The 20,850-nt window shown below is 41.1% G+C and overlaps 5 protein-coding genes across 5 annotated transcripts in view; 3 read left to right on the top strand and 2 right to left on the bottom strand.

The window, feature by feature from the left end:
* Positions 1-2,778, bottom strand: part of psma2a (proteasome 20S subunit alpha 2a) — a 5,500-nt gene extending 2,722 nt beyond the window's left edge. The window contains exons 1-3 of the mRNA XM_037677122.1: positions 2,723-2,778; positions 2,233-2,309; positions 1,903-2,035 (exon numbers count right to left, since the gene is read on the bottom strand). Of these exons, the coding sequence (XP_037533050.1) occupies positions 1,903-2,035; positions 2,233-2,309; positions 2,723-2,763 (251 nt within the window). The 5' untranslated portion in view covers positions 2,764-2,778. The remainder of the gene's footprint in view (positions 1-1,902; positions 2,036-2,232; positions 2,310-2,722) is intronic.
* A 1,474-nt stretch (positions 2,779-4,252) lies between these two features.
* On the top strand, positions 4,253-7,467 carry mrpl32 (mitochondrial ribosomal protein L32). The gene is made up of 3 exons (XM_037677123.1): positions 4,253-4,438; positions 4,617-4,798; positions 6,976-7,467. Exons 1-3 carry the CDS (start codon positions 4,342-4,344, stop codon positions 7,225-7,227), a joined length of 531 nt encoding a protein of 176 aa, XP_037533051.1. The 5' UTR covers positions 4,253-4,341; the 3' UTR covers positions 7,228-7,467.
* Positions 7,468-8,282: 815 nt separating this feature from the next.
* Positions 8,283-9,863, top strand: zmp:0000000930. Its single transcript, XM_037677296.1, has 2 exons — positions 8,283-8,416; positions 9,524-9,863. Exons 1-2 carry the CDS (start codon positions 8,283-8,285, stop codon positions 9,861-9,863), a joined length of 474 nt encoding a protein of 157 aa, XP_037533224.1.
* A 667-nt stretch (positions 9,864-10,530) lies between these two features.
* LOC119410213 (coiled-coil domain-containing protein 127) lies at positions 10,531-12,029 on the bottom strand. The gene is made up of 3 exons (XM_037677124.1): positions 11,900-12,029; positions 11,541-11,785; positions 10,531-11,441 (listed from the first exon to the last, which is right to left on the bottom strand). The coding sequence occupies exons 1-3, from the start codon at positions 12,027-12,029 to the stop codon at positions 10,995-10,997; spliced, it is 822 nt and encodes a 273-aa protein (XP_037533052.1). The 3' UTR covers positions 10,531-10,994.
* Positions 12,030-13,682: 1,653 nt separating this feature from the next.
* The window catches only part of sdha (succinate dehydrogenase complex, subunit A, flavoprotein (Fp)), a 206,477-nt gene continuing 199,309 nt past the window's right edge, over positions 13,683-20,850 (top strand). Inside the window, exons 1-13 of the mRNA XM_037676421.1 lie at positions 13,683-13,754; positions 16,364-16,447; positions 16,601-16,762; positions 16,908-17,051; positions 17,248-17,412; positions 17,501-17,649; positions 17,763-17,887; positions 19,096-19,264; positions 19,344-19,539; positions 19,620-19,791; positions 19,961-20,079; positions 20,160-20,271; positions 20,347-20,477. Of these exons, the coding sequence (XP_037532349.1) occupies positions 13,692-13,754; positions 16,364-16,447; positions 16,601-16,762; positions 16,908-17,051; positions 17,248-17,412; positions 17,501-17,649; positions 17,763-17,887; positions 19,096-19,264; positions 19,344-19,539; positions 19,620-19,791; positions 19,961-20,079; positions 20,160-20,271; positions 20,347-20,477 (1,791 nt within the window). The 5' untranslated portion in view covers positions 13,683-13,691. The remainder of the gene's footprint in view (positions 13,755-16,363; positions 16,448-16,600; positions 16,763-16,907; positions 17,052-17,247; positions 17,413-17,500; positions 17,650-17,762; positions 17,888-19,095; positions 19,265-19,343; positions 19,540-19,619; positions 19,792-19,960; positions 20,080-20,159; positions 20,272-20,346; positions 20,478-20,850) is intronic.

Here is a 20,850-nt window from a genome sequence, read left to right on the forward strand (position 1 = left end):
CGGCCTCCCAGTGCCGCGGGGCTGTGTGCCGCGGGGGGGCGGCCGGTCGGTGGGGGGGGGGGGGGGGGGGGGGGGGGGGGGGGGGGGGGGTGTGCTCATTAATTTATCTGCTCATGTTTGATTGAGGAGTCTAATCAACGAGTGTAGCATATTCTGGACAGAGGAAATGCAAATTATCTCCTCTCAAAAACAAACATTTAAAATGTGCATTCAACTACACTCACTGATTCTTAAAGTTTCAAATGACTGAAAAACATGAAAAGAACCTAAGAAACAGTTTGACAACATGTAATGTGACTCAACAACGTAAAATTAACTTAATGTACTTTTCGTTCAACCTTTATTTATACAGGTTAATCCCACTGAGCCTCAGAGAGTGATGACAACAGTGGATAACAATAGACAATCATAAAGGATGCATACAAAGTATTATTATTATTTTAATAAATGAAAATAAAAGGGTATTTAAAAGGATAATTAAAAGGAAAAGTAGCGAAAAAACAGCTCGATTGTAAAGCAGTGTAGAAACTAAAAACAGGAACATGTCTGCATTGGTTCTTGCCAGGAACTTAACAGATGTTTGAAGCCACTTAGAGAGGTCAAGAGCTTCAGATCTTTTTGCAAGATGTTCCAGGAAACAGGAGCAGAGTAGGAGAAGGCCCTTTGCCTAGTTCAGTCCTCACTGAGGGAACACTGCAGGTAACTTAAAACTTCTGTCAGGGAACAGAACCTTTGGTCAAAGGTTATGGATGTTTTCATTATTGTGGCCGAGAACATTTCCCCCTCTGAACTGAGAGCAAGAAGTCCAAAACAAGCTGAAACTGTCTCCCAAAAGGCCAAAACACTATCTTATCTTTGCCCATGAACCGTATGTTCTTATCTTTGCCCATGAACCGTATGTTTGGGTAAACGGAGAGGGCTGTGTAAGAAGACTGCAGCTGGCTTCCAGGACACCCCCTTGACTCTGTGAACTCGGCTGAGAGGAGGATAAAAGCGAGCAGATAACGCGGCTCAAGGCTTTTTGTGTGACCGTTTTCATGCATATACATCTACGTATGTGATACATGTATATTTATGTAACCACTCGTGAACTCTGACCTTACAAGTATAAATACTGGTTAAAAATCTTGGCCTGCCTTTGAGTGCTGTTCTTTTGGGTAAACAACGTTAGTGAGAGATTTTCTCCAACAACGTCAAATAAATTTAATTTAAACTGGGCTGTAAATGTAAGATTTTAGACATTAGAACAAGTCCAAATTAGCTACATCCATACAGATTTCTACATGTTCTTTTATTATACTTTTATTTTTACAGACACAAAATACCACATATCTAATTGATTTTAGGACCAATCTAAAAGTTAACCTTAACAGTTTTTTTATGGATTCATGGCAAATGTCTCTACAGCAGTCTATTTTCATGTGAATGCATTTATATTTGTACAAAAACCAGAAGAAAAATCTGATCAACCAAAAACAACAGCAAGGGTTACCACTTAAAAATGTTTTTGTTTTCTTTCTTTCTGAAAAAGTTCTTAAAAAACAAAATTCACCCTTTTCATTACCTCTTCTATGAAATAAGTAAACTATATCCATAAAACCTGGAGAGGTGAAAAACTTGGTTGGTAACATTAAATCCAAGATAATAATCTTATCCTTTGTGGTGGATGAAGAAACACCTTATTTATGATGACAAAATTATTTTTTTAAATATATTTTATCACTTCCAGTTGGTACAACACATCATTACTAGATGAAATGTTTTAGGTTTTTAACAATTTGGAAAATAAAAATAACGAATAATCTGCAAACCAGTTTTTTCACACAGATCCAAACCTGGAAAATACTCCAAACTTTTGTGGACATAGCAAGACTGCACAGAAACTGTTTAAAGGACCCCCACCTGTAGTCTGGCCCCATGCCGCTGTAGACCATGCCTATGTGTTTAGTGATGGGCTCCACTTTGTGGACACTCTGTTCATCGTACAGGATGGACTTCTGCTTCTTCTCCGTGGCCAGAACAACTCCATTAGAAGCTGAAAATTATTACACATTCAATAAATATATTTATTTTTAATCAGCTTTGGACTTCTTTCAGCTTTTCCCTCTTCAAGGGTTGCCACAGCAAAATGTCTTATTTATTATTAATACTTCAATAAACAAAACTGTAGCAGACATTATTTTAGTTATACATTTATTCAATCAGCTTCTGGTTAATGAGCTGGATTTTTACCTTTGATGCCCACTGAAGGAGCTCCTGCTGCTACAGCTGCCAGCGCATATTCAATCTGAACCAGTTTACCTGAGGGGCTGAACACAAGCACACAATCATTTCACAAAGAGAAATAAATAATATCTGAGACGAAACTGAAAGTAAACGCAGAGAAACAACTGACTCATCCCGGGTATGCTAGCTGAAAGTTAGCATTTAAATCCGTTTCCTCTCTACCTGCTCAGTCAGTGAAGAGTAAGAAAAACTACTGATCGATATTTAAATAGTTCGTGCTCAGATGGAGCATCCTAAAGTTTGATTGCGAGAGTTAGCCTGCTAGCTACCAGCCGGTTCATTAGACAATGACAGAGCAGCAACATCTCACGCGTCACACCGCCTCTCCACATCTAACTATTAACATTTTTAGCATCCCGTCAATCTCTAACAACTATATAATATAACAAGAATGGATGCATTTTCAATTTTAGATCCAAATTCTCATTTAATTTACCTAAATGTGGTGAGAGAGAAACTGTAACCACGTTCCGCCATCTTGAACTTCTTCTTCTACGCTGCACGGACCATCACGGTCTAAAGACGTTCCTGCCCGAATGGCGCCCCCTATTGAGCCGAGGCTTGAACTACATGCAGAAAACTAAAAACGTTTAGTTCAGAAAAAGATTAAAGTTAACGTTTTTGCGAGGTATAAAGAGCTTGATTCTTATTTGACTTTTTCTTTCCATCGTGATGTATATTTTCCTTGTATAAAAGTTTTCCTAGTGGTTCTAGGTTTCTGCATTAAGCCACGTCTTATCAAATTGATGCTGCTTTAATTTTCTCGCCTCTTTGAAGGCAAAAGTTTTTTTTTTTATCCTTCCAGAAACATAACATATATATTTGTTTTTGAGAGATATTGTAAATGGGAACAAGATTTTAAATGCAATTTTTGTTAAGGCTTAAATGTTGTCACACAAATATTTTATAATACCCTTTAAAAAGTTGTTCTCTTCTCATGTTTTACTCCATATAAACAGTTCTTAAATAAATTTAAAAATAATATTGATATTAAGTGCATCTTTTTATAAGATGTTCCTTCCTCCATCCAAGCATGCATGTTGGATTGTTTTATATTATGATAAAAATAAATTTACGATAACTCTGTTCATTCTTATTATGACCATTTTTGTGCAAGTGCAAATTCTCTGGAAAAATAAAAAGAAGCCTTCAGTTTTCACAAGGTTTTTGATGCAGCATGATGGTGGAGCAGTGATTAGCATTGTTTCACATCAAGATGGTCCTATAGGTTAAAACCCAGGTTGGGGTCTTCCTGTGTGGAGTTTGCATGTTCTATTGTGTTTGGGTGGGTTTTCTCCAGGGACTCCTATTTCCTCCCATACTGTAGTCCTAAACACACATGTTAGTCTGCCTTCAGGCTCAGGCCTCCTTTGAAAAATAGAGTTGTTATCTCAGTGGGATTATGCTGGGTTAAATAAAAAAGTTTAAATATTAAACCTATAATAATACCATCAAACCCTGTTACAACAAGCTAGAAAACTGCAATATATGTTTTTTTTTTGGCTTTGTGCCTTGATTCCTATTTATATGTATGTTTTGTGATGTTATTGTAGTTACCTGTTGACTTACTGTTTTATTTCTTTTGTTTTTGTTGTTGTCCTGTTATCAAATTATACTTTTATTACTGTTTAATTATATAGTTACGTTGTCACTGGGTAAATAGAAACATGTTGGTCCCTTAGTTGTTAAGATATATTTGACTATTAACAGTTAAACGTTTTGCTATATAAAAAGTTTTGTCAGGAATAAAATATAGATCCACTCTAAAATAAGTCAGTATGATTATTTATTTATTTATTACATTATTTATTTAGTTAAATATGTTGTACATTTTACTTTTAAGTTCAAAATGGATTTTTACCATTTTCTAGATTCCCTTTGACGGACCAGTTTTTGAAAACACGCATTTGCATTTGTTCGCCACTAGATGGCAGCCACGTGTTAAACCCAGGAAGGCGAAGAGGTTGTTGTCGCAGCTTAATGACGTAATAAACCTGCGTGACCGTGAGCTGTCTGTTGAGCATGTTGGAGGGAGAGTCGAGTTGAAACAACACGATGAATTTATCCGCGTTGGTCCACAGCCTGAGGTGCTGTTTGTTAAGAACTGAGAGCAGATTTCTGCAGGCATTTGGACTGGATCTGACACCACTGGGTCAGTTTAATAATCCAAACCTTGCTTTATCTGTTTAAAGTCTCATTTTTAACCCCACTGTGTCCTCAGAACAACGTCTGTGTAATTTATTGTTAGCTGTGCCTTTAAATCTGGCTTCTCAGTCAGGTCATGTTTGGCTTGTTTGAGTTTATGATAATGTTGTTGTCTCTGTGTGTAGCTCCAGCTATGGTCGTGAATGGCCCCAGTCTCCTGCCCCAAATCGACCAGGAGCCCCAGTTGGAGGAGCAGAACCAGGACCTGCTGGACAGCATCCTCTGGATGGCCGTACCCAAGAAGAGACGATCCATCGAGGTCAACCGCACCAGGAGGAGATCTGATTCCAAGCTGTTAAAAGTGAAGGTACTCTCAGTGTTTGTGCTTATCTTTAGAGCTGGAGACAAGTTTACACCTGTGTTAAAAAAGAAAGAAAAAACCCACAAAGTTCACTGAAAACTGACTCAATCTATATTAAAAAAAAAAAGTAAATGAATGAAAATCATTCAATTATTTTAAGAATAATCGTTTAAAAAAATAACAAAGCTGGCCCTGACAGAGAGGATGGTACCCTAGAAAAGCTTGAACATAGTTGGACTGCAGGGACAAGTTAAGCTTCTGTAATCAGCATCACCGGTGTCTTCAGTCTTGTAATCAGTCAGTCTGCCTAATGAAAGGAGACGCCCTCCCTGGACGTGTCCACAGGAGGAAAACTGACGACTAATTGAAGAGATGGATAATATGAACGATAATAAAGAGTCCAGAACAACTTCCAAAGAGATTAGAGGTGAACTCCAAGGACAAGGGTCATCAGTGTCGGATCACTTCATCCATCTGTTTGGAAGACAACCTAGGAGAACATCAAATCATTAAAAATAAGACTGGAATTTGGCAAAATGCATATTAAGAAGCGACAAAGCTTCGGGAGAGCAAACAAGAAGTTTTTGATAACAAGTCCCCTCTGTGTTTGCAGACCCAGAAATTAAACATACAAAGAAAAGATTACAGTACCTACAGTGGAGCATGGAGGAGGCTCGGTTCTGTTCTGGTGCTGCTTTGCTGCATCAGAGCCTGTGCAGGGTTCAGTGAAGTCTCAAGACCATCAAGGCATTGTGGAGTAAAATGTGCTGCCCAGTGTCAGAAAGCTTGGTCTCAGGCGTCACTCACAGGTCCTGCAGCAGGTTAATGAATGGCTCAGAACCAAACATTGGACTGAAGTGGCTTCTAAACCTTGATCTAACTCCTGCTGAACATCTGGGAAGGAGCTGAAACATCTGGAAATTCCAGTAATTTCATTTTAAATCTGACCATCTCTATATGTCAAAGATGGCAAAGAAGAAACAATAAACTTCCATCTGATTTTTATTTTTCATATAAAGTCAGTTGCTTCCTTCTTTAAATGTAGATTTTATTTTTCAGAAAACATTTGAGATTCGGACCGAAAAACATTATTAAAAACACAACAGCTTCATGACGGTAATAAACCTCTGTCAGTCCTGATATATTAAAGCTTTAATAGACTTATTTTTACTTATGTTGGCATTATTAAGTATTTAAGTTATTTAAAGTGTTTATGTTACAGATTTGCTGCCACTGAAACTGTTTTGGCCAATTATCATAAAACAAGGACTTTTACTCTTTATTTATTGGACCCAATGGTAAAAATATAAATTAAGCATCTTATCTTTGTTCCTAATGGTTTTACATTTAAAAAAGTGTTTAATTCATTACTGAGCTCAGAATAATTTTATTTAATGTACTTTAAATCATAACACTCATCAAAGAAATAAGATTTTAATCAGGTGCATTTAAAAATAAAACAAATTTTTGGTTTTATTGTTTTCCAAAGCAAACCTGAAACTCTAGTTAAAAATCACAGTTTCTAAATTATGTTTCACATTTCAGGCTTGTATTTTCTGACAATCTGACATATCTATAATAAAAAAAGTTATTTAAGCATTTAGTGCTTTGTAAAATAAAAAAAATAAAAATGTTTTCTTTTTAAACACACTCGCTGTCTGTCTCTCTCGCTGTCTCTCTTTCACTCTCTTGCTCACTCTCTCTTGCTCTCTCGCTGTTTCTCTTGCTCTCTCGCTGTCTCTCTCTTTCACTCTCCCGCTCTTTCTCGCTCTCTCGTTCTCTCTCTCTTCCTCACTCTCGTTCTCTCTCTTGCTCTCTCGTTCTCTCTCACTGTCTTTCACTCTCTTCCTCTCTCTCTCGCTGCCTCTCTTGCTCTCTCTTTCACTCTCTCTCTTTCACTCTCTCTCTTGCTCACTCTCTCTTGCTCTCTCTCTCTTGCTCTCGTTCTCTCTTGCTGTCTCTCTCACTCTCTTGCTCACTCTTGCTCTCTCGCACTCTCTCGCTGTCTCTGTTGTGCTCTCATTCTCTCTTTGTCTCTCTCTCTTGCTCACTCTCTCTTGCTCGCTCTCCTTCTTTCTTGCTCTCTCACGCTCTTGCTCACTCTTTCTCTCTTGCACTCACGCTCTCTCTCTTGCTCACTCTTTGTCTCTCTGTCTCTCTGTGTTCATTTCTCTGGCTCTCAGGTGAACATCGAGCCGTGCCCAGAGTGCGGCCATCTGAAGCAGAAGCACGTCCTGTGTGGGTTCTGTTACGCCAAGGTGTGCAAGGAGACGGGTCTTATTCGGGAGAAGATTAGAGAGATGGAAGGGGGCCCGCTGAGGGCCCCGGCAATGGAGACCGTCGTCCTGTACGAGGGCGAGACGCCGAGCGAGCTGGACAAAGATAAGAGGATTGTGGAGCGGCCGAGGAAGAGGCCCGCCTGGTTCAAATACTGATGCTGGGCCGGTCCAGCTGGGAGAAGTTTTTACACGTGAACGTTTTTCTGTTTTTCAGGTCTGAGGGAACGTCTGTTTTGTCTGAGAGATCAGCAGCTCAGTCTGAACTCAAACCATCAACAAGTTACTAGAATCTAACACCTGCTTCTTATTTCTGCACAGGAAACATAAATTCTGTTTTTTCTAATTCTAGTGTGTCAGAGGAATGTGTAAGAACATTACAAACATTAAGAAAACAAACTGTGGAGTTGTTTTTACTTAATGCTTTATGTCACCGAGTTCCCAAACTGTTTTCACGCTGAACGTTCAGTGACTAATGACCAGAAACTTTGTGTAATTTGAGTTTTCTCTCCTTACATCTTGGCGTGGTTTAGTTGAGTACAGGATGTCTTCGAGTCATTAAACACCACACTGATGTAGGAGATGGCTGCTTGGTTTATAAATGTGTCACCGCACCAACACGCTTTAGAATCAGCTCGGACTCTGGAGTCCAGCATTTCTTCCACCAAGTCAAAGCCTCACACGATGTTTCCACACTCCTGCGAGTGAATTAAGATCAAATCTACGTCAGCTGCAGCAGGGACAGAGCGTCTTTAAAAACCTGTCGGTCCCAAATATTCAGGGTTTCATTCCACTTGATCATGCGAGTAGATTTTAAACAGTCCATCTAAAACATCCTGCAGTGTTTTTTTTTTCTACATCTCATCAGTTCTAGAGTTTAAATTTAGACTCTTGAAAACATCTGAAATTGTTACGACCTTTAATGCATGAAGTCACTGAGGCTCAAGTTCACTTTAATGATCGACGCATTTGGCTCACGTCATGGAAAGAGTTAAAGATCCCTTTCGGATGAAAACCAACCTGCAGAGAGTCTGAGGGGGACGTGCACTAAATCCACAACAATGTGAGAAGACGAGTATAAATAGAACCAGACTGGACCTTTAGGCTTGGATGAACCACCAACACATCAGTGGTTTTTGTTTTTCTGTGAGTTTCAGAAAACTCGAGTCAGTTTAGCCAAATAGTTGCTGATATTTCCACCAGAGCACATCACCATGCACTGTGTGAACAGAGGAGGCTCCTACGTGGTGAACTCCTACAGTGATCTTCAGGAGGACAATCAGTGGAAGAAGGAGAGCTACCACGCCTGCTGGATGGATCTGGTCCTCGAAACAAGACCTCAGTACAGGTGGGGTGTCCCGGTTCTAGAGCTAGATGAGCTGGTAAAACATTGGACAACGTGCCCTTAAATCTGAAGCGTCTGATTGTGGATGTAGCAGAACCCAAATGCAGGTTTGAAGAAAGTGAATGTTATTTATACAGGAATTCAGAAGCGGTGCATGTGACCAGGACCAGGACAACAAGAGTGAGGAAAACTCCGACTGTGGCCATTACTGCGCCGCAACAGGTGTGCTACTTACTGATGGGAAACAGGTGGTATGGGAGGAGCTAGAAACTAATAATGGAGGATATCTTGTAGAACTGATAACAACGTGAAACAATTGCATCGCATAATAGAAAAAAATGGGGTCACGGTGTGGTCAGTGCTGTGGTCTCATAATCCTGAGGCCACAGGTTTGAGTCCATGTTGCATCAGGAAGGGGCATCCAGCGTAAACTGTTAACCCACAGCCTGGAGCTGCCAGGCCGCCTTACATCTTAAAAACATCTGCAAGGATCATATTTCATGAACGTTTCTACCATTTTAGCTCCGCCCCTCCCTCACTTTAGTAGCTCATCAGCATAACAGTGGCAGGTTGACTTCAGCTCCCCATGCTGCTTCTGTCTTTTCCTAAACTACACTGAGACTGGACCCAGCTGGAAACGTGTTGTTGAACTTTAACATTTTTTAATATTCTACAAATTAAAGGCCTAGCATTCCTTGAATCTGGCCTGCTGCCGTTCAGAGTGTTGGATTAAAATCATGTGGAGAAAAAGTTTGAGCCATTTTGGTCAAAATTTGAAAATAATGTCATGAACGCTCTCATTCTCAGGGTTGTTGAGGATGACTCTCAGCTACATTAAACTGTTCTTAAACTGTGGCAGCCATCTTGACACCAGCAGTTAATCAGTTGTAGACATTCATCCAGTTTTTTTAGTTTCTGGGAGTTTCATTAAAATGTGTCCAGTGGTGCATGAGATGTTTTTTGCTGACACACACAAACATTTCCACCTGACTCTTGCCTTCAGCAGAAACATTCAGCATGCATTAAAAGTCCAAACTAAAATCATCGTTAACTCGTGGGTTTGTTGAAAACATCTGGATGAAAACATTCTCCGTGTTTAACGTGTTTCAGGCTGACTCTGTCAGAGACCGACATCCTTCGCAGACAGAGCTACAAGCAGCAGCAGGTGGTCCACTTCATGGTCCTCAGGAGCCCCAGGCAGACTCTGACGTTGGGCAGAGAGAGGGGGGTCCTGACGGAGCACCAGCTCCCCTCTTCCAGCCGGGGGCCACAACGGGCCACAGCTGTCTGCACTGAAGAGTCCAGGGTTCTGAGGAGAACCTCTGAAGCAGACAGACAGGAAGTAGACGTGACACGAAGCCTCTATAAACCAATCGGAGTGAACTTCAGAGCTGTGGGTCTGATGGTCCCTACGAGGGAAGACCCCCACCAGGTTCCAAAGAGGGAGTGAAGCAGCGAGGTGAAAGATCAGAACCACAGACCTGGAAGTGTTAGGCAGCCTTTAACAGATGTGTGTCATCAAGATATTAATAAAAAATGTCACAAATGATGTAATACAACTGTAAATATTGCACCTACTCCATATCATGTCATAAATACATTTTTTAAAATGTTTTTATTTGATCACTTCCAGAAGCGTTAGCTAGTTTCTGTTAAAGACTGCTTTCAGCTGTACACCTTCATGACAGATCTGAGGAACAACAAGTTGAAAATCTGTTCTTTTATTAACAAAACAAGTGTTTGAAAAGGTGCAGATGGTTGCTGTCATCATTACATCTAATGAACTCCAGCACTGTTCCCCCCTGAGTTGAAAACATCAACACCCCAGCACAGACCGGCCCGATGAACTACATGCTACAGATGACATTAAACTCCAAACAACCACAGCTTTCTAGTGTTTTAATCTATTTTTGTATCAGTCACCCTGTTTGACATTATTTTGTACCCATGCAGTCTCAGTAAAGTGCCGACTCCCATCGAACTCCCACCAACCTGCAATAAAGCAGATGTTTCAAGCACAAATCCAAATATCTGGATGTCTTAAAGTTATAAATAACTCTCAGAAAAGTTCATTACTTCAACACATTTTGCAAAAATAAAAAGTTAAAAATGTCCTAACAGTGTCAACAATCAGATATTTCGTTTTATTTTAAACATATTTGCAGTGTCCTCAAACAACTCAGGTCTTTCCACAAAATGATGTTTTGAAGGTGCCTTAACTTTATATCTAAGACAAAATAATAAAATAATATTATTTTGTGCAACTTGAGTTGAGTCTTATTTGATGGAAAGCATCAGTTCTGATGAGTCCTGCTAACTTAGCACAGTTAATTAAAATCTACTGAATCTTACTGAGGCCTCTGATGGTATTATTTTATGATTGTGTTCTTTAAACTCATAAATCACAAGCAATGAAATGTTCTGAACATTAACTGGATAAGATTATCTCTCAGGTGTTTGCATAATATTCCTACTGAATGAAGATACTTAGAGTTGGAAAAAATGAGCAGTTCCATTCCTAGATTACCCAACGCCATTAATAACCAGCTGATCGTTACTTTCATTTTCCTTTGCTTTGTCCTCACTCCCTGTGACTCTGAACTTTCCCGGCTGATACGGCCTCTTCAGCCCTTTTGTGCTTCTGCATCGTGATCTGCAGCTGCCAGTACTGAAGGTAGACCCACATCAGGCTGCCGTTCTTCCTCTTGTCCATGTTGAGCAGATCTGCACAGTGTTTGTCTCTCTTAAAAATGTCCTTCAGGTCCGACTCCAGGTTCAGCTCTGCCACCGTAGGATCCTTGACCACCTTCAGCAGCATGTTCTTCTCCATCTCTAGCCGCTGCTCTCGAGGTTGGATGACGGAGCAGTAGGCGTTCTGTCGCTCCACAAGCATGCCCTCCAGCTCCTTCAGAGCAGCCGTGGCCCTCTGGAACCAGCTGTTTTCTCTCTCCAGGGCGTCATGCAGCGCCGCGCCTGCAGCGCCAGATTTCATCCACCTCTGCTTCTCACCATTTAACGCCTCTTGCTCCTTTTGATAACGACAACAAAGGTTACGGAGGAAAAGTGTCACGTTAAAGTGGCAGTGAGGCAAACAAAAAGGTGAAAGAAAATCCCTGTGAATCGTCACCTTCTCCAGCTGTTTCCGTTCCTGGATGAGATGCTGAGTGTGTGAGACCAGAGCCTGCTGGTAGCCTTTCACCCTCTGCCGCTCCTTCTCCAGTTCCAGCTCTAGTGTGGCCACTGTCCTGCTGCTCTCTGTCAGTGTGTCCCGGTAACGTGCTTCCATCTCGCTTTTTATTGTGGACACATCTTTGTCATACTGAGCTTTAACCCTCTGGATCTCCGTCTGAGATTCTCGAGTCCAGATCCAACCTGGGGGGCAACAGAAGACCAAAAACGAGAATAATAATACGAAACAGGCTCATACTGCTCCAAGGCACAAAGTGAGTGGACTCTTCTTGGCACATCTCATCAGGTGCAACTTACGAAAAGCAGCCAGCCCCAGCATGGGGACCAGCAGAGCGTAGTTCCACTGGTTCCCATCCCCAGCAGCCCCCTCCCTCCCTCCAGGGTCAGGCTGGATGTTCCATCTGGGGGGATCATTCAAATTGTTCATGGAAGCTGCTGTGAACACACACAGACAGTTTTTACTGACCTCTCTTGCATCTCCACATTATCAAGTGTTCTATCAGTTCCAACATTTTTTTTTTTACATTGCACACATTTCAAACTTAATATAGTGCAAAAAAACCTATATTGTCTTTTAATCTAAGATCTAAGTCCTTGAATCTTCCATCTGTACCTCCTCTTCTTGGTTCTGAGAACGAGATGGTGTCTGAATACAAATACTTCACGCTTCTGATTCTGTTTGTTTCACATCCAGCAGTTGGTTATAACACAATGCAAACTTACTCTTGATATAGACTACCACAAAACTTTGAGGTTCACAACAAACTCTTCTTCGTTATTCTGGGTAGCACTCTTGTATTGGATGGTCAGCTTTGTCCTTCTGTGGACAAAACAGTGACATCTTCTCATTTATAAAGCTGTTCTTGGACCTCGCCCTTCATATTTATATTCTCCAAAATTATGTTTGCCCCCAAGTTTTGTTTCTTTAGACTAAACAAAAACACTGACTGAGTCGGGGAGAAAAATAAATGTTTGAATTCATCTTACCAAATACTAGAAAGTATAAACAACTTCTCTTGATGGTTAAGCTGCAAAGAATCAATGTGTATTTTGTTTGATGCTTCTTTTGCTGGTTATGAATAAACTTTTACTGTCTTTGTAGTTCGTTTATTGTGATGTGAAACTTTTTTGTTTTACATGCGTGAATAGTACCGATGTTCTAAGATGCTGGTTGTCTTGACCACAACACCAAAATAGAGAAATAAAAATAGATTTGGTAAATAAACCAAATGAGACCCATCTGGATGCATCTCTGCAAAAGTGTCTTTTTTTTTTTTCTTCTTTTTTTACAGTTCCTACAATCTTACTGCAGTGACAAGCTGCAGGGTTGGGTAAATAAAACAACAAAAACAAAATATTTTTTTCAGTAATGATTGATTTGTATGAGACTCACATCAGAACAAATATGCAAGGGTGTCCTCTGCACTCATTCATTGCACTACTAGAACTAAATTGTGTCAAAACTGGCAATCCTGTTTTTAAAAAACTTACAATTATTGTGTTTTAAATACACAATAAAACAAAGCATATTGATATCTACCAATAACTGCGATAATCACAAACCTGTATGTTGTGACAAATGACTGGAAGTTTTGAAAACATAAACAAGGCTAGCTACAACTAGCATGCTAGCTATCTTTTAGCTTGGCACACTGGGCCGGCTACAGCATTTTGTATGAAAATACATACGGGAATGACAACTATTACATTGCACAACTGTGGAATTGTTTGTTAAAATTAAGCAGCTGCGTCTCACCTTGAATGAAATGTCTAGGTCACAATTTGCACTTGTTCCTATCATCTGTTCCTGCACATCCCGATGGGCTTTTACACTCCACATAGGCAGAGGTTGGTTTACGAAAACGAACATACATAGAGTTCTCTTTTTAAGTCAAATTACGATTATTTTTAGTTTGTCTCAATTTTAAATTATTATGCTTACATTTAAATACTAAAAAAGTTTAAACATATTTTAAGTGAAAGATGTTAGATATAAACTTAATAATCTTTATTCCCCTCTTCTAAAGTGGTTCAGTCCGGTCCGGCAGCCTATCTCTTCCCCCACAAAACGTTCCGCACTGTCAAAAACATGGCGACTGTTCGTGCAGTGTCCTGTCTGCTCTCCAAGAGGGTGTTATCTAGAACAAAAGCTGTAAGTATCGACTACTTTACAAATACACGTTCTGTAGTATTTTTTATCATTATGAACTAAAGTCATGCGTGTAAATGTTGCCCTTTTCTTCACACTAACAGTAGATTGTGTAGGTCGTGGATTTGCGTAACCTGTTATGTAGCAGGAGGCTGTCTCAGTGTGCAGCACCGCTGATCTACTGAAGAAAACATAAATAGTTCTATATCTCACTTTCTTTAATATAACGTGTTTTATAAAACTATATACATTGTATGTAAAGCGTTTTAACCAGTAATCTATGAGGATAATATGTTGGCTGCTGTCCACGTCACACATTTAATATAAATTTACACAATAAAAGTTTTATTTAACAAAGATCCAAATTTCTCACAGATTTTAATTTATTACATGAATGATCTACTGAAGAAAACATTTATAAAAAAGTAATTTTTTTAAAGTGCACATTCATGTCTTAAGTCTTTGGAGTTGGAGTCTTTTTATTATTTAATCTTGTTTTAAACAAAAACTGTCAGAGGTTTTAGTCACATCTTGCACCTGTAATGTTCGTGTCTTTAAATTGGGATTTTTTTTTTATTTTTTAACTAGCATTGTATTTTATGTCTTATTACTGGATGTTTTGTTGTAAATATTTTCATATTACTGTTATTGTTATCAGAGCTGCTGCCTCTCAGCGCGCAGGTCCCTGGTTCAAATCCTGGTCCGGGGGCCTTTCTGGGTGGAGTTTGCATGTTCTCTCTGTGCATACGTGGGTTTTCTCCGGGTACTCCAGTTTCCTCCCACAGATCAAAAACATGCATGTTAGTCTGATTGGTAACTCTAAATTGTCTCTAGGTGTGAGTGAGAGAGTGAATGGTTGTTTGTCTCGTTTGTCTCTATGTGGCCCTGAGATGGACTGGAGACCTGTCCAGCGTGTCCCCCGCCCGCCTCGCACAGTGATTGCTGGACATGGGCACCTGCGACCCCCATGACCCAAAATGGAAGAAGCGGGTAAAAGATAATGGATGGATGGATGTTACTGTTATTAAGACTGTTGCTGTATTTGTAATGGTTTGTTTGCACATTGCCCAAGGACATTCTTGTAAAAGAGATTAATAATCTCAATGGATGGTAAAATAAAGGTTTTATAAAAAGGTATTAGAAATTACCCACTTCTTAGTGATATAAAAAAACCCACATCCTTGAGTTTCAATTTACCTTCACCCCTCTAAGCATAAATGCTACACATTTGAAGCAAATCACTGCAGTTTTGCGTGCACTGTTTTTATTACTTTTATTGATCTTAATGTTTTAACAACTGTTTTTAAGTGTTTAAATGTTCTTGATTTTATATGTACAGCACTTTGTGGCAGCTGTGGTTGTTTTAAAGGGCTTTATAAATAAAGTATTATTATTATTATTATTTTACATTTTTTATTTGAAATGACTGAGTCCATCTTCTCTCATCTTTAAGGTTAATCTGGAAAGTTCTGTGTATACTCAAGAAAACGGGCCTTACGGAGCTGAAGACTTCTTAAAACCAATAGTTCTGCACACAGCACCCTGATGTCCTGTGAGCTCTGGCTTCTTTAAAAATTTGGGAACAGATTAATAATTTAAGATCAGTAAATCCAATAATAAAAAATGACCAACATAATTTAAAAAAAATGGAGACGATCTTTCTCTGACCTATCAAGGTAATCAACGCAGAACTTGGAAGTATTTCTTCAGTACCAGCGATGTAGCTAGTATTAAAGCAAAATGTCAGTTTTCTTGAGTTCACAAAGTACACACAGTTTCTTTTTTTATATTATATACTTTTTACATTCTCATAACATTTAACTTAGAATTAAAAGTTTGATGGTACAATGTGTAAAATGTTGTGAGAATGTTCAACCATTGCATCAACTGTTAACAGTTTTTATGTTAAATTGATTATAGTAAATAATTTCTATGTTGTGGTTTTCTCTAAACAAGAAACTCATTTTGTTTTAGCATCTTAGGTAAAGTTTAAAAGTGACAGAATGGTTCTTGATCTAATCCTCTCCGTAAAGACCAGCTCACACTGAGTAGTTTCTAAAGCCAAACCAACAGAACATGTCACCCTCTGTGAGCCCCATTTTATAAAATTCTGATAGAACTTCCTGTCACATTTTACCATGAACACCGGACTGTACCACAGATATCGGACTGTACCATAAACACCAAACTGAACGACTTCCTGCCTCAGCAGAATCATTTACGCCACAAAGCTGCAACAGAGACATCAGCCCAACATGAAAAAGAAATTGAGCACAGATGTTCATACTTAAATCTTTATATTTGGACTCTTCAGAAGAGAGGGAGGAGGATGGGAAAAGGAAACGGCTGTGGATGATCATGCTGGGAAAAGGATGTCAATATCCAGTTGAGAAAATACTAAATGGGCTGTCGGTGGGCCCGTCAAACTGAACTGAACCTTTATATCAAAGGTTTTCTTACAAATCTGTTTCACAAAATAATTTGTCTGACGATCGAGTCGCTCTCTGAGTGCACCAGGTTAAAAACAAGATAAATAAGCAGTGGTGGTTTGCTGCCTTCATTGTTTCATCTGAGCCCAGAAGTGTAATTGTTCTGTTTGGTTTCTTTGTCAGGTTCCTGCTGCTGCAGTTCAGGGTTCCAGGAACTTTCACTTCTCCATTTATGGCAAGAAGAAAAGTGCCAAAGTGTCAGATGATGTGAGTCCTTCTGTAAGCTGGTCACAAACATTCACACCATTAGGCTTCACTGGCTGGATGTTTATGGTCCCACGCTCTTCATCCTGCAGATACTGATGATGTTTTTAAATTAAAGTGTCACAGAACCTCCCGTCTGTCTGTGATTATCCACAGATCTCCACTCAGTATCCAGTCGTGGATCATGAGTTCGATGCCGTGGTTGTAGGAGCCGGAGGGGCAGGGCTTCGGGCTGCTTTCGGTTTGTCGGAGGCTGGTTTCAACACCGCATGCGTCACCAAACTCTTCCCCACCAGGTCCCATACCGTCGCTGCACAGGTACTAGTTCTCCACGTTCATCTGAGATCATTAATTGGTCTTCTGCATTCATGACCCTTGAATTCAACTCTTTACACAAACGTGTTGTACACAGAACAGTTCTGTTCAGTTTGGTCGAATCTTTTGATATTCTCTGGGTTTGTAGGGAGGGATCAATGCAGCTCTGGGCAACATGGAGCCAGACGACTGGCGGTGGCATTTCTATGACACAGTGAAGGGATCTGATTGGCTCGGAGACCAAGACGCTATCCACTACATGACAGAGCAGGCTCCTGCAGCCGTAGTGGAGGTGAGATCACTCACAGACGAGGGAAAGCTGCTTATTTAGCACCTCACTGTTCGTCAGTCCAGTGGGTGCACACTCAGACCATCTTCTAGTCACAGAGATTTGAAAATCTACAGTTTGGTCATAATTTTATGTTGGTGTTATGTTGTTAAAAGACTCTGTGGTAAATTAGGAGCTCATGTCGCTCTTCTTGTTTCAGCTGGAGAACTTTGGCATGCCGTTCAGCCGCACCGACGACGGGAGGATCTACCAAAGAGCCTTTGGAGGTCAGAGTCTGAAGTATGGAAAGGGAGGCCAGGCTCATCGCTGCTGCTGCGTGGCAGACAGGACCGGACACTCGCTGCTGCACACGCTCTATGGAAGGGTAAGCACTTTTTAATTCCTGCCTCGAGCTCTAGGTTTGAAAACCTTCTGGCTGCGTTTCACTCATCAGTCCTCCCGTTTCGGTTCAGTCACTTCGTTACGACACCAGTTACTTTGTGGAGTACTTCGCTCTGGACTTGTTGATGGAGGACGGCGTGTGTAAAGGAGTGATCGCTCTCTGCATGGAGGATGGCTCTATTCACCGCATCAGAGCCCAGAACACCGTCATTGCCACTGGGTAGGTCGTCCATCAGTTTCAGCTCAGTCAAAGGGAGATAATTATTACCAGACACATTTTTAAAATAAAAATGTGTTGCTAAAGCTGGATAAGAGTTGTGTCTGTTCTCTCAGGGGTTATGGAAGAACCTATTTCAGCTGCACATCGGCCCACACGAGCACAGGAGATGGGACAGCCATGATAACAAGAGCTGGCCTGCCCTGCCAGGATCTGGAGTTTGTGCAGTTTCACCCCACTGGTGAGACTCAACTGTTTGTTGCATCTGAGAGAGTTGTTTTAAAAGAAGGGAGCTTTTCAGCTTCCAGATGTATACTTGGAAGGAAATGTTTAGTTTTCCTAAAGGTAATGTAAAATGTAATGTTTGCATTTTTAACATTTAAACTTGTCTCCTTTGTCCAGACTGAAGTACAGAGCTGAAGAAAGACAACGTAAAACAGTCCCATCATTTAAAGCCTTATTCACTGATTGAAATAAAAGGCTAACATCATTAGAAATAACAAAAGTTTTTCATTCTGTTGAAAAACTGAGTGTAGTTTAGTGAGGAAGATAAAAAGCAGCTTGATAGTTTTTATAATGCAGAGCCTCGTGCCGTCACTGGCTGACGGTCACACACCTTCTGCTCAAAGGTTACCGCAAGATCAGAGTTTAAAAAATAAAGGCAGACACTTTTACTTAAAGAATGTTTTCACATAGCGCCCCCCCCCCCCCTCCCCCGTCTCACAGGTCAGTGTGTTAAATCCATACACATGCAGTTGAAGTCGGGCTGGTTTATAATCTGATCGGTTAAAATGTCCTCTGATCTGTGGCCATGAAGACTAAAGGTCGTCCTCAGTTTTATTTCTGCAGAACATTTGACATCAGTCTTTCTTCTAATGGAGCAAAAAGTCTTGAAGTTTAAAAAGCTCTCTTTCACGTTACTTTATTTTCTTTGTAAATAAATGCAGATTGGCGAATAGAAAAGTTCTGACGGTGTTTCGAGTGTAGCAGGACTGCAGTGTGTGATCTGCAGCTGCTGCTTGGCTTCATTTGATTACTTCAACAGTAATTTTTTATTTTTTCATTTTATTTTCTGTCTGAGCCTGAATATTTAGCTCAGTTTTATGGTTCTTCTAATGTCCGATTTTTCTTTTTGGGGTATACAACTGCTGGTTTTGGATAAATATGCTCATCCCAGTTGGTCCACAAACCAGAGGATTATGTGTGTTAATCTGATTGTAAGGCTTTGATTGAAGGTTGGTGTTGATGAACTTGTGCTTCAGTGCAACAGACTCTATACTGCTCGGTGTTAAACACTTGGGCCTGTTTCTCTGCTCTGCCTGTGAAGCAGAGAGGAGTTATGTCATGTTTCATTCTGAATTCAGCTTTTAAAGCAGGAAAACTTCTCAGAGTTCCTGCTGAGTTGTATTTCAACTAACAGACATGTTTTTATTGTGTGAATCCTGTCAGGGATCTATGGAGCCGGCTGCCTGATCACAGAGGGCTGTCGTGGTGAGGGAGGAATCCTGATCAACAGTGAGGGGGAGCGCTTCATGGAGCGTTACGCACCCAACGCCAAAGACCTGGCCTCCAGAGACGTGGTGTCCCGCTCCATGACAATAGAGATCAGGGAGGGCAGGTACAAACGAATCCTCTTCCTGTGTGTCACCGGATGTTTTTATAGATGAGCTTCTGAATTTGTGTCCTCAACCCCTCAGAGGTGTCGGCCCAGAGAAGGACCACGTGTACCTGCAGCTCCATCATCTGCCCCCCCAGCAGCTCGCTGCAAGGCTGCCTGGGATCTCCGAGACGGCCATGATCTTCGCCGGAGTTGACGTGACTAAAGAGCCCATCCCCGTCCTGCCAACAGTTCACTACAATATGGGAGGAGTACCCACAAACTATAAGGGGCAGGTAGAGCATTTAATCCCACAGACGCCTCAGTCACTGCAGACCTGTCCCAGAAATCGTGTTCAATGTTTTCTACACACCAGGTGATCAATCACACCAACGGCAGGGACAAGGTGGTGCCCGGCCTGTACGCCTGCGGTGAGGCAGCCTCGGCCAGCGTTCATGGAGCCAACAGGCTGGGGGCTAACTCCCTTCTGGACCTGGTGGTGTTCGGGAGAGCCTGCGCCCTCACTATAGCTGAGCTGCACAAACCTGGTGAAGACCTGTTGATGGAACATAAAAGAAACATCACTTTTATACTTTGATGCACAGACCATGTTGGTCTTTGTTTTGATGTCAGATAACAGTTTAACTTCCTTTAGCTCAGTGTTTGGTTTCAGGCAGCTTCACGTCTGACACACGACTGAATACTTTTTGTTCTTAGGAGAGAAACTGTCTCCTCTGAAGCCCAGTGCTGGGGAGGAGTCTGTGGCCAACCTGGATAAGCTGAGGTTTGCTAACGGAAATCTGAGAACCTCTGAGATCAGACTCAACATGCAGAAGGTGAACTGAAACTCTCTGATGTGAGCACAAGTGGTTTTTTATTGGAAAACCAAAACCAAGTCTTTCTTTAATTTGTTCAGAACATGCAGAGCCATGCTGCCGTGTTCCGCACCGGTTCTGTTCTCAAAGAGGGATGTGAGAACATGGTCGACGTCTACCAGAGCATGGAGGACATCAAGACCTTTGACAGAGGTGCTGTACTTTTATTATATCCAAGTCTTGTCACGTGTCTAAACGCTCAAAGTTAATTTTTCTCGTCTCTTGTAGGTATTGTGTGGAACACCGACTTGGTGGAATCGTTGGAACTGCAGAACCTGTTGCTGAACGCCGTCCAAACCATCAATGCAGCCGAGCAAAGAACGGAGAGCAGGGGCGCCCACGCCAGAGAGGACTTCAAAGTTAGAATCATTCATCTATAATTTCTATGCCTTTTTTTTTTTTGTACCTCATGAAGCGCAAAGGGGGAATGGAAATACAGTAGTCCCTCGGTACTTCGCGGTTCGACTTTTGCGGACTCACTCTTTCACAGGTTTTCAACGTATGCTTGTACACAACACACAATTGGCTGGTTGATGGAAGGGGACCAACCAGAACATTTTACTGAGGGCTGGACTGACCGTCGGGAGCACCGGGACATTTCCCGGTGGCCTGGCCCGCTCCCTGAGCAGTAGCAAAGGGGAGAGACAGACCCCACCCTGCCTCCTCCTTTCTCTTTCTGAGGCTGTCGCAGCAGACACACAACAGACAGGCACCTGTTGTGTGTCTGCTGCG

This window comes from Nematolebias whitei, chromosome 5 (assembly GCF_014905685.2).
Source record: "Nematolebias whitei isolate Nwh7 chromosome 5, NemWhi1, whole genome shotgun sequence".
NCBI lineage: Eukaryota > Metazoa > Chordata > Actinopteri > Cyprinodontiformes > Rivulidae > Nematolebias > Nematolebias whitei.